At 39.6% G+C, this 12,910-nt stretch overlaps 1 protein-coding gene across 1 annotated transcript; it reads right to left on the bottom strand.

Moving 5' to 3' along the window:
• Positions 1–3,380: 3,380 nt before the first annotated feature.
• Positions 3,381–10,433, bottom strand: LOC102706702 (disease resistance protein RGA5-like). The gene is made up of 4 exons (XM_006663497.2): positions 9,616–10,433; positions 3,770–5,693; positions 3,514–3,624; positions 3,381–3,422 (listed from the first exon to the last, which is right to left on the bottom strand). Exons 1-4 carry the CDS (start codon positions 10,431–10,433, stop codon positions 3,381–3,383), a joined length of 2,895 nt encoding a protein of 964 aa, XP_006663560.1.
• Between the last annotated feature and the right edge of the window lie 2,477 nt (positions 10,434–12,910).

Raw genomic sequence — 12,910 nt, 5'->3', positions numbered from 1 at the left:
GTTTCGATCACTAAACCTTTTATTCACAACTATATTTGTCCAACGTGAGAGGGCAATTGGAAGCTAATTAATCCCGTACGTCCGGCCGTCCCTGCATATCGCCGGTAATTGGTATGCTATACTTAGAAAACAGAGGATTGTTGACTCGTGAGAACCACCACTCGATCACCCGGTCGCCGTGCAGCTACGTAGGACCCGCAATTAGTAGATAACTGTCATTACTTTATTCATACACGAGAATATACTAACCTAGCTAGATGTCATTTGGGTCCACGAACATGTAAAATGCATGCACATTTAGATTTAGCGTATCACTCAACGTATAAAATACGGATAGTGCGTCTCTACCAATGACGTCGCCAAGCCAACGTATAAAAAATTAGATGTTATAAATATCCTAATCATTTAAACACCTTGATATAGCTTGTCGATCACCTCGTCCCTTCCGTCCTCTATGCCCACAAGCTCTCTTGCGTCCTTGTGCAGGCCCAGTGCGAGGATCCACGGTGTTACTATAAATTTTTTAATTGAGATGGTTGATTTTTAAAATTAAGTTTGACAGTTCATCTTATTAAAATTTTTGTCTAAATATTTAAAATTATAAATCGTACTTAAAGTTACTCTAGTAATAACTAAAATCATAAAAAAATAAATTATTTATATAAATTATTTACATAAAAACGTAGATTAAAAATCAAATGCATTAATTAAAAAAATTGAGAAGAGTACCAGCGTTGGTGCTGAGACTGTAGCTTCCTCGCAGACCGGCGAGCTCCTGGGCAGGCTATATAGATTACTCGATAAAGCAGTGGGCCCTGCCACCTCCGGGGGACCCACCAGTCGGTCTCTCCACCGCCCCAAGCTTCCAACCGATCGACGTCACCAGTTGCTGCCACGCGGCCGCAAGCTCGGCAGCGCGTCTCCGCCATTCGCCGCGCGCCCTTGGGCGAGAGGGCCACCCCTCTCGCCCACCTCGACGACGCGCGACGCGACCGCATCGCCCGCCCCCCGCCGACGCTACCTCCACCCAAATCCGCCGCCGTCCCACCGCGAGAACCGACGTCGGAGAGGGAGAGAGAGAGAGAGAGAGGGACTACTCACCGCCGGTAGCCGTACGTACGTGCGTCGTCCCTCATTTGATCGAGCCGCCGATGTGCCGTCGCCGTCGCCGCGCGCCGTCCTCGACCGCGCGAGACCAGACGTCGCCGACCTTCCCGCACGCTACGGTAAGCTTCCGTCCGATAGCTCTAGCCAGCAAGCACATGCGTGCGCGAGCGCGCGCAAGTTACAGTTTAGGCCGTAGTAGCAAGGGCATTGGGGATGTGGGATTAATTGTTGGATTGGCGGTGATGGGGAAGGGGATCGTATTCTCACCAGCAAGGGTGGATCAAAATAATACTATCTGAAATTTGGTCATTTTTAGGTATATTTTTACCCAAATAATATATCAAAATATAATCATGGCATGGGTGTGATTGAGTGATCCTAAACCAGTGCTAAACATGATCATGCTAACAAATAAAAATAGCATCGTGAAACATATTTAACACTATAAATAGGCAAAGATATTTAGAAAACCCTCCGGTACCAGTAGCGTTGGTGTTGTCGCCGTTCACTGCAGTGCCGCTGCCACTTCCACTGCCGCTGTTCTCGTTCCCTCTGTTGTTGCCGGTTTGCCACCTCCATTGGTCAGAATGTTGATGCAGGGGAAGTAGGGAGTTGCCACAGGGGAAGCAGTGTCGTGCCAGACGATGAGGAAGCTGAAGCACTCTCCAAAAATTTGATCGCCCACCTACCTGTCTAGGTACTGAAGCGATTAGAGGCCTGTTCGTTTCGAGTACGTATGCATGCAAGTATCAGAATCGGGAGAACAATAGATAGCAATGCAGGAGCAAAAACTTGGTGTGGACGTTTAAAGTGATTTGTGTTATCTCCTTTTCTTCACACATGGGAGATCAACTCCATTCTCCTTTTATAGGAGAAAAGAAGGAAGATGAGGATTAATGGTCTTACGGAAGGTGAAGTATTAGAGAGTAATCAATTAGTATTAACCAACTGCTACTATTATGTTTTCACTTAATAACCCATGAGAAAATGAGGTATTAATACGTATAATTCCTAGCATGATGAGCCGTGATAAACCCATCAACAAATGAAATATGAATTCACATAACTCTGAGCGCCATGAGCCTGAGCTTCTCTAAATAACACACTTGACGATTATGCCGCCACACCACCCATGCTAGGGAGAGGTGCTAGTGCCGGCCAGGGACATCTCCTACTCTGATACCACTTGTCAGCTGCAAATAAAGATCCGATAGAGAGCACACACGCGAGACAACTAAAGAACAACTTAGCACCTTTTCTGTTTTCCCTTGTGCCTTTTATTCTGGTGAAACAAAGAAAACATGGGCAGTTCTTCCCTGCATGTTCGGTCACGTCTCCCACACACCAGGGATCGTGCCACGCAACGCCCGTCGGGCTCTACCAGCACCGCTGCAAATCAGCCAAGTGCCATGCCCATAACACAAATTAAAGCAAGCACGAAAAAATGTAGGGGGACAATCACAAGTTTATTCTGTCAAGTTGGGCCTTAATTATTGCATAATCTACACATACATTCTCGTTGATTGTGTGTTCGCCAGACAGGTCTGGCGCCTGGTGCTGGCACCAGCGGGGTGGGTGTCCCTCTCTCCCCCTCGTGACGCTTACCTTCTTGACTGGTGGCCCACCTTGAGAACGTCCTTGCCCAACTCTTCGAGGGCCAGTTTCGACTCCCTAGCCCTCCTCATCTCCTGGCAGCTGTGGAAGGAACACAACCGCAGGGTCTTCGACTCGGTGTTGTCTTCCGTCCAAGAGGTGCTGGAGTCCGTCCGCTCGGAAGGCCAACTCTGGTCATCGGCAAACGTTGCTTTCTTTGGGGATATTTTGGGAGTATAGTGTAGAGTAGCTGTGTGACCCCCCTTTTTGTTTAGTAGAAGCTAGTCCTTTTCCTAAGTTTTCTCGTTCGTCGGGCCTGACCGACGTTTCTGTTCCGGGTCCCCACCTATGGCCTGTCTAGCTTAGGGCGCTTTTGTTTCAAACTCTTTCCTGATAATATATTGACGTGCAAATCTTTTGCGCGTTCGAGAAAAACTTGAGGAGAAAAACGGCGAAGGAAGGTAAAATTAGTCCAAAGCAGCGACCGAGCCCCTCTTGTCCTGTGCTCCTGCTCAAGAGTTTTTCAGGAACTGTATCTCTGCAACAAAGACTCAATGGTGAGATTCCTATCCCTGTATTACTCCTCCCTGCTGCTCAATAGGATAGCATGAAGAATCTGTTGATGTACGTTAATTACCAGCATGCATCAAAGAGCTAGGGCAGACATATTTGCTCTAATATTAGTGCAAAAACTCTTCCTGCTTGGTTTCATCATTGTCCAGCTGGAAATGGAAAAGAAAGGTGGAGCAAGTAAATAAGACCAGATTGGAGTGTTTACAGCTTGGAGTCATTTCCAAACGCAAAGTGAAGTACCTCTTGGTTCGTATCTGAAATCTCCTCATCCTCACCGTGATGTTTGTCTTGTTTCATCTTGGGAGCGAAAATTTGTACTCGAGGAAAGTAGTAGTCTTCTGCCATCTTATCCTGAAATTGAAATCTCGACTGAGTAGTGCAAAAGGGAAAGACGAAAGCAGATTTTTTTTTTTTGAGGAATCTGAACTGAGCAGTGCTAGCGAAACAACTAATCAGTTGATTAAGAGATGATGTTTAACAAAGTCAATTATTGTACCTCTCCATATCGAAAACATTTAATGGATGGATGGTTGGGGTGGGCGTCGACAGCGCGCCTACAAGCACGCTCCACTTTGATCACCTGTCTGGGTGTGGCATCCTCGCAGTGAAGTTCAAACCAAGCGAGATTGAGTGAAGGGAGGTTCCCCAACCCAATGTCATTGGTGGCATCATACCATGATACCGTGACATGAAATATAAAATCTTTCAGCATTGGCATCGCTCCCGGTAGAAATGTGAGTGCTATGTTTGTACGGCACAGTTTCAGTTTGGGGAAGAGTCCGTCTCCAGCGACGGTGCAGGACAATTTTTTCCCCTCGATTTGTAGGTTTAGGATGTGGAGTGCCGGCAACCTCGCAAGGATATCCAGATCCTTGTTCTCCATGTCCAGCAGTTTAAGGTCCAGAGAGGTGAGGTGTGGGACAAGCATGGAGTTCATCCACGTTGGAAGCAGGGGTAGGAGAAAGTCGCTCCCCAAATAGAACCGTTCGAGCTTCCGTGGAGGCTCCCAACCATCCCAGCGACATGTCACAATCCTCAGAGAGCCTGCGATTTCCAGGCGCTGGATTCGACGTAGGCTGTTCAATGACTCCACCAGAACATCCACAAAACACTCATTTGTATTCTGGAAATGGAAGAAAGCATTGAGTATCCTCAACTGCACAAGTTTGCGCAACTCCACAGCAAAGTTTGGCCAGGTGTCATCTGATACAACGCCCAGCCGCAGCTCTTGCAGGGATGTCAGGTTCCCGATCCCAGGCAAAATGCTTGGTATTACATCAACGCATAGCCGCATTAGCTTGCTTAGCTTGACGATGGTTGCCGGTAGTGCCACAAGGTCAGTGCGAGAGATGTCCAGTGACTGCAGCTCTGCAAGATTCCCTATTTCCTCTGGGAGCTTGGCAACACATGTATTTTTCAGTCCGAGATACCTCAACTGATGTAGGTTCCCGATATGCTTGAGGTCACAACCTCCGGTGACATCACAGTCTTCAAGTGCTAGCACACGTAGAACCTCGAAGGTTGCAAGCAGGGGAATCATGCTAACAGGGCACTCAATGGCATTGAATGATCTCAGGTGTTCCATGCCCGTAGCCATCTCCAGGCTATGTTCGTTCCAGTTCTTATGTTGTGCCAGCCTACGGGTAGTTCTGCTATCCAGAGATGAAATGCTCTCTCCATGAATTCTATCCAATACTTTTACAAAGTTTTCTTCGTTTGCCAAGATGCGGATGAGGTCTAGCACCATGTCATGCACATGGCAGTAATCCCCACCTTGGTAGTAATAAATATAGTCATTGTTCATTGGCTGAATCATGTTTTTATTTATAAGCTCCGTGTAGTATCTCTCTCCAACCTCAAATAATGTTTTTCCTGGTTCCTCATAAACAAAGCCTTCAGCTATCCATTTCCATATCAAAGTATCCTTCTTGATTGCATGATCTTCTGGATATATGCTTAGGTACAGAAGACAAGTCTTAAGGCGAGAAGGTAGATCATAGTAACTAAATGAGATTATCTTTCTTGTGTTATGAACTACTTTATTTTGGTCATCAGGCCCAAATCCAATGGAGTTATACACATCAAACCAATCCTCCACTGGTTTATCAACCAACAAACTGGCTATTGTAATTATAGCCAATGGTATACCACCACATTTCTTTAAGATGATCTTGGTTGCCTCAGCCAATACGTCATCAGTTGGACCTTTGTAGTTAGAACCAAAGATTCTAATGTAGAATAACTGTTTTGAGTTACTATCAGAAAGTGGCTTCATGAAGTAGACATCACCAACTGTTTTAGCAACTTCAGAAATACGAGTTGTTACAATTACTCTACTTCCACAACTATCATCTAGTAAAGCATGTTCAATATATTTCCATGTTGATGTCTCCCATACATCATCAATAACAATCAAATACCTATTTACACAGGAGTGGAAGGGGCACATGTTAGTCGAACAATCTTGCAGTATATGCATAAAAATGAGAAACTTACAAGAATCTATAGGATCTAAAATACCATAATCATCAATTAATGGATTCCTCTACGAGCGGATTAAAACTCACCCGTGCAATCTCAGTGTCAATATTTAATTTAATCAACAAGAGTGCACATACCTTAACTATGCATGATTGTAATTGTCATTTTGTTGTATATGCTTGTAAAATTTCAAGTTCAAGTCCATTTTGTTTAGATGATTAAATATTGGAGTACCACAATTAATTAAACATTACTATATCATTTATCTTAAAAAATTTCCCTAAAAAAGTAATTAATAAGAGAAAATCTAAAAAATGCCATTGACAAACCTCGAAGTCTAAGAAATGTCATTGACGAATACGAGTTCTAAGAAATGCCATTTTACAAACGAATTTGTCTAAGAAATGCAATCGTTAGGGTTTCGTCCATTTCCGCCGTTAGATATACTGTTCATACTATACCACTTAACGGAAAGAAGTTGACGGAACCCTAACGGTAATGATATTTTTTAGATAAATTCGTTTATACAATGACATTTCTGAGAACCCACAGTAGTCGATGGCATTTCTTAGAATTAAATGTTTGTCAGTTGCATTTGTTAGATTTTCTCAATTAATTATGTTTGTAAATAACTCAGTGGACCCACATGTGTTTTAATAAATTTATACTGCCTCCGTCCCCCAAATAGAAGTATGCTATGATTTCCATTCAAACTTAGATCTATCCCACTGAAATATATATATATATATATATATATATATATATATATATATATATATATATATAGCAAAACTAATATATGCACCCCATATTATAAGCTATTCTACACCCCCTCCCTTCCAATACCTCCCAAGACCTATCCCACCTCACACCCTCCTCCCAAGGCCCAAAAACCACCTACCTTATTTAAAGGCTGGTCAAAGGATTAACCCCGTGGGTCAATTCTTTTATGGGCTTCCTCTCATGTCTATCTAAGCTCACCTCTCGCCTCACAGGAATTGTGTAGTAACACGACGACAAAAATGCAGTAAGACGATGACTAATTTGCAGTAACAATATCGAAACATACCATGTGAGATCTACTTTTTTAAAACATTTTTTTTCAAATAATATGGTACAAAAGTTCTGAAAAAATAATATATGAGGTGAGAGATAAAATTGTTTAAAGTTCAAAATCTTAAGAAATATTTATAAGTGCAGTAACGATACGCTTATACGTAGTAATAACACTATGTTACTATAAAATATGTGTATTGTTACTGCACAATTGCAGTAACGTCGTGATAGAAGTGCAGTAACATCGTGATATACGTGCAGTAACGTATGTGTTGCATAATTATAGTAATATCGTGATAGAAATACAGTAACATCACAATAAAAGTATAGTAATATCATGACTGTACCGTGTTCTACAGTACAACTAATACATGAACTAATACATGGGAGAGAGCTAAAATATTGTATTCCTAATCTTTAGAGAGCAATATCTCATGTGTTTTATATTATTTTTGAAAACCATTTTCACCACATTGGTTAAAAAAATGTGATTTTAAAAAATAGATCCGTCATGACTATATTTTGATGTTGTTACTGTATTTTATAAGGCATGTTACTGTATTTTTGTCTTTGTGTTACTGCGTTTTTCAGATAGACGGGAGTTAATAAAGGTGGGTGTGGAGGAAGGTCAAATGATGGATTTGACCGACGGGAGAGTGCTTTGACCAGGTTAGAAGAGGGGTTTTGGGCCTTTGGAAAGTGGTGGGAGAGGGTTTGGGCTTTATGAGGGAGGGGGCATAGAATAGCTCATTCTAGGGGTTCACATATTAGTTTTGTTATAGATATATATACCATTGAAAGTTCTCAGTTCATTTTAATAGCATTAAAAGTTTTCCTCCATTTATCAATTTAGCATTTTCTTGTCCGATAGCACCGTTCACTTTCCCAAATACCCCTCATTCCTTTCTTCCTCCACCCTCCCCTTTCTTCCTAATTCACAGGCGGGAGCACTCCGGTCATGCCCAATGCAGCACACAGCACGGGCACGGCAGGCCAGCAGAAGCTAGCAGGAACCTTTGCAGCAACGGGTAACGAGGTATTTCGTCCCTTGTGTTTTTGAGAGAAAAAAAATGAAAAGGGAATCTTAATAAAAAAATGAAAATGGAGTGCTCAATAGAAGAGGTATTTTTTTAATAAGAACACAGTACAACGCAAAATCCTAACCACGAAGTCGCATGGGCGCCTCGATACAAAGCTATTAGAATTCTGGAAAATAACCTAGGACCTAAGGTGCTACTAATGCCTTTGTAACCACTAGGACCCATTCGCAATAGAAGAGGTATTTTAAGTGCTATACATCTACATATGTGAATTTTTCTGTTGTATAACCGATACCTCTTGTTAAACAATGTATATGTAAGGTATAATAATGGGTGAAAATTAAACGAGGGATAATTAGGTGGAGAGTATTACTCTAGAATTCACTATACCATATTTTGAGAGAAACTTTAAATGTTAGGATCAATCGTCCGAAAATAAACATAGGCCATGTTTCATCAGATTGGGTCAAAAATCAGGGACCGTTGATTTTTATTTAAATCTGTGAGCGTAATATTATTTCACCTTTAGATTGATCTTAGATAATAAAATCCCTTCAATCCCTACTACATGTGGATGCATGTGCACCACCCTTGCTTCCCCATTCCTTTTTTTTTCTTGCTAAGATAGTTAAAGATTGCAGATAATTCTTTTACAAGTTTCAAATGGCCGTAAATATTAAATTATATGTGTCAATATTAATCTATTTGGGTCATCGCGTTCTTCCCAATTAACTTAATGATTCAAGATCCATACTGATAATATTTTAAATTATCAAAGAATAAATTATTTGCCACCGCAACTTCACCCTTAATTGGCATGTTGTGCAACTAAAAAGGAATGAAAAAATTGATGATACAGATCATATTATCATGTATTACTTCACAAACACGTAGAGTTAACTTTAGGTATTAAAAAAAATCAACAAACTGTGTAGTGCAAACTTCATTATACTATTCTTTAATATATATGGTCTCATGATCTACTAAGGTAACACTTGAATAACATATGCTATAAATCATATGTTCATTCTATCATCATATATTAGTCCCACATATATATTCCTATATATTAACCAATTGCCAATGCAAAGCTAATGCATCACACTAACTAGCTCAGATCAATTAGATATATATGCCATCAAACAGTAAATTAAGACAAAAGAAAAATACTAAGCCATCCATGGGATATGGAGATGCCATCTAGCAATGAGCAGACATAAAAAAAGCTATATATGAGCAATAAGTCTTCAATTATGAGAAATGATAAAACTGCTATTAAGGAGGATGTGAGCTCATTCAAATTGTTAAGTTAGTCGGACCAAACTATTTCTATTAAATAGTCTTAAATAGTCATGCTGCTTGATACTCCTGATAATTTGAACTCCCCAGATAAGAATAGAGTATAGTCCATGACACCTGAAGATTTATAAATGCTCTACACATGCTAATTATATTTATAGAGTTGTAGTCTTTATTTTAAATTAAATTTATTTTTTCCCAAGAACACAATCAAATATGTCAAGAAATAATTGATGTCTTTTTAAATTTGAGTTGAAATTGTGGAATAAGAGATAACCATCTGCCATTTAGTCCATTATTAATTTGGTGATCACTATGTTGTGCACCTCAGTGGAAAAGACAAAAACGTCCACAGTTTAATCCAAATAACACTGCCGCTTTAGTAGAGTGATCAAAATGTTCAGATTTATAAATAAGTTTTCTGAGGGTCTATTTTTAAAAATAAAAGAACTTGATTGATACATACCTTGTACTTTGAAGACATGCTCGAAGCTCATCAATCAGATCATATTCGCTTTGTGCTGCTGCATTGAGTCCTATGTACTTTGGTTTGTTAAGTTTAACCAGGATGTTTTTGAACACTTGCTTAATGTTGGGGTTCTGACCAACTGGTACAAAACCTGAAATTTCAAACTCTTTTTGAAGAACATCATACATTGCTTTGGCAAGAGTTGTCTTCCCTAATCCCCCGAATCCAACAATAGAGACTATCTTAAGCTTTGTACATTCCACATTCCTGACAGACAACTTATGGATTAAATCATCCCTTGCCTTATTGATGCCAATGAGATTTTCGGCCTTCTCAAATAGTGTCCCGATGCGAGGGTCGATACCCGTTGAAAGCCTAGCCCCAACTTCATCAATCTTGTACCTATTACGTCGTTCCATCACCTCCATAATTTGGCTCTTGTGATCTTTGATGTCATTAGCTATTTTGTGGCGGATTTTAACCTTGGATAATGACTTGTGGCACCTATCTATTAACCATGTGAAATTGTGTTTTTTGCGGGACTCAAGGCCATCAACTCGCACCATATAAGTGTCTATGTCATCCTCGATGTTGTAGGATATCTCTCTAACATCTCTAGCCCAAAGCTTAGTTTGCTCATCAAGATGGTCTAATGGCACATTTGAGACCTTCTCAAGGGCAGCTTGCATACTCTCAAGCTCGGTCTTGAGGAAAATGATCCCATCTTTTGCACTCTTTTGTAACTCATACTCTTCCTTGAGCAGCTTTCCTAGCTTGGGGAGAAGTGTGCCCATTGCGCCCGTCACGAATTCCATGTTTTTTACTTCTCTGTTTAATTAAGATAACTATTGATTGCTTGTGGTTATCGCGATATAATGATGACCATAAGTTGACTATAACCAAGCTGATTTCACAATATCTAATTTACAGTAATTGTGCCACGAGCTTCACGTGGTATCCCACCACCCCTGGTAAAATGAAAAACATATGAAACCACCAATTAGCTTTACATGCAACTTCTTTTTGTTTTGTTTCCTTTATTAGCCAATGACCATAAGTGCACATTTAAAAATAAGAAAATCTGGCATAAGATCTGGTTAGGCTATAATATCTATACATGTGAAACACAAATTTGAATAAAATTAACAAAGGTCAATATAGATCAAGATAGTATATAGTACTGGCCAAATGTCGAAAAGACAATAATTATTAAAGATAGAAGGCAAGTACAGGTATCTGTTTTAACCAGGAGCTAAATGATGTGAAGGTTTTTGGTTAAACAAAATAGCGTGAATGGTGTAATCAAACCTTCATTGGTTTTATATAGAATTTTTTTTTAAAAAAAATACACTATTCTTTGGGAAGTAAAAAGTCTGCGTAGAAAAACACAGCCTATGTACCGTAGTGTTGTAGGTTCCAGATAAATCAAGGCAAGCTCATATAATCACAACAAAACCCATGTCAATTCTGCTTTTCTTACAAATGTTTTCGATGTTGTTGAAAATGCATAGGTGCGCATATCGCATCAAGATTCAAGCATGTTGTCTAACTTCAATTCTAACTGAACACAGACAATCACATGACCCTCCTCAGATCTGGCATGAGTAGTCCAAGAGACACAAGAAGCTAAAGGACGCTCCTTGTTGCAAACAAATGCGTGCACAAACACCAGAAGTTCTGCAAACCCCCAATTCCACACTAGAAAAGTCAGATAAATTTGCTCTATTTCCGGGATATGGTTTAGATGTTCTTGCAGATTAGTAGTAACATGGAACAAAACAAAATTCAGTAATCGAAAACTGTGGGAGGGAAAAGGGGATTTCACCTTGAACTGGATGCAGCTTCCCAAGTAGGAGAGAGCAGCAGCTGGGCAACTCTTCTGATTGCTCTTGCATTGGAAGCTTGGCGATGTAAATAAGGGGGGTCTTGACGCTGAACGTGGTTGTTGGTGGCGGAAGTGTGGGATTAGCTCTCTATTTTATCTTGGTGGCGGGACTACTCGTTATGCAGAAAACTAGCACGCTCGTCTTTTCTTTTTTTTTATATTTGCAATATAAAATTTAAATTTTTAATCTTAAATTTAGAGTTAATTTTGTTTTTTTTCTTCGTAGTTTATTTTTCAGCACTCACTTTTCATGTGTGAAATGATATATTATAGATATGATTAATTTCTTTACACAAATCTATTAATTTCGGGAGTTTAAACAGTAGACAGTTGTATATAACATTTTCTGCACTTCGGATGATCTTAGTTAATTGAAGCCCATTTGGAGAACATGCCAAAATATTCTGGCAGCTGGCTGGTAGGTTAATTGGTCAACCATTTCCTGGCCATATATAGAAAACAATTTTCAATCCTGTTCGTATCATGTGCATGCATGTGTGTACGCAGTTGACTCGCCGCTAGGGCCTACCCTTAAATGGCCTTCCTTCCCCTCACGTTGGCAATTATATTAATCAAGTCAAACCTTTTTTTATGGGAAGTCTTAGGGGTGTTTGGATACCTATGAATTTTTTTTAAGTCTCTGACACATCGAATGTTTAGGCATTAATTAGAAGTATTAAATATAGACTATTAATAAAACATACATCATACTCTGAACTATTCTGTGAGATGAATCTGTTGAGCCTAATTAGACCGTGATTAGCGAATGTAATGCTACAGTAAACATTTGCTAATCGTGGATTACCTAGACTTAAAAAATTTGTCTAATGAAATAGCATTTATTTATGTAATTAGTTTTGTTATCGGTCTATATTTAATATTCCTAATTAATGTCCAAACATCCGATGTGGCAAGGGACAAAAAAAATCCCTGGATCCAAACAGCCACTTATTTCTAATCTGAATGAAATTAAGAAGAATATACTTCTATTCCCAGATATCGTATTTATTCACATGATTCTTCACTTAATTAGGTTGTCAGGAAGTAATGTTTATTTGCAAGAGAAAAGAAAGGGTCAGTCTATTCTCAGTTAAATGAAACATCGTGGTTTCCAAAAATTGTCTTTTCTTTTATGTCATATAGTTTTCCTGTTGTAGAATTGTAGTTGTCTTGTATCTCACCATATAATTTCTATATATGCAAGAGAAACTATTATAAAACGATAAGAGCGTTGATGTTGTATTGCACAAAATGGATTGGAAATATATTTTCATTATCATAAATAGGCATGCCTCCATAACCAGCCAGCTTGAACACATAATAGATTTTCTAACCTATCTGCAGAATACATTACCAGACCCTTCAAAATAGTTTTCGGTTTTAGCTTGTAGTGCAAATATATGATAA

This window comes from Oryza brachyantha, chromosome 11 (genome assembly GCF_000231095.2).
Source record: "Oryza brachyantha chromosome 11, ObraRS2, whole genome shotgun sequence".
NCBI lineage: Eukaryota > Viridiplantae > Streptophyta > Magnoliopsida > Poales > Poaceae > Oryza > Oryza brachyantha.
Note: the sequence above shows the minus strand (reverse complement) of the source record. Positions and strands in the feature narration are given on the sequence as shown.

Coding starts and splice junctions, on each gene's coding strand:
- LOC102706702 (XM_006663497.2), bottom strand. CDS start 10,433: ATGGAATTCGTGACGGGCGCAATGGGCACACTTCTCCCCAAGCTAGGA. Junction 5,694..9,615: donor GCATGTCTTCAAAGTACAAG/GTATGTATCAAT, acceptor CTGTGTAAATAG/GTATTTGATTGTTATTGATG. Junction 3,625..3,769: donor AATGTTTTCGATATGGAGAG/GTACAATAATTG, acceptor TTTCAATTTCAG/GATAAGATGGCAGAAGACTA.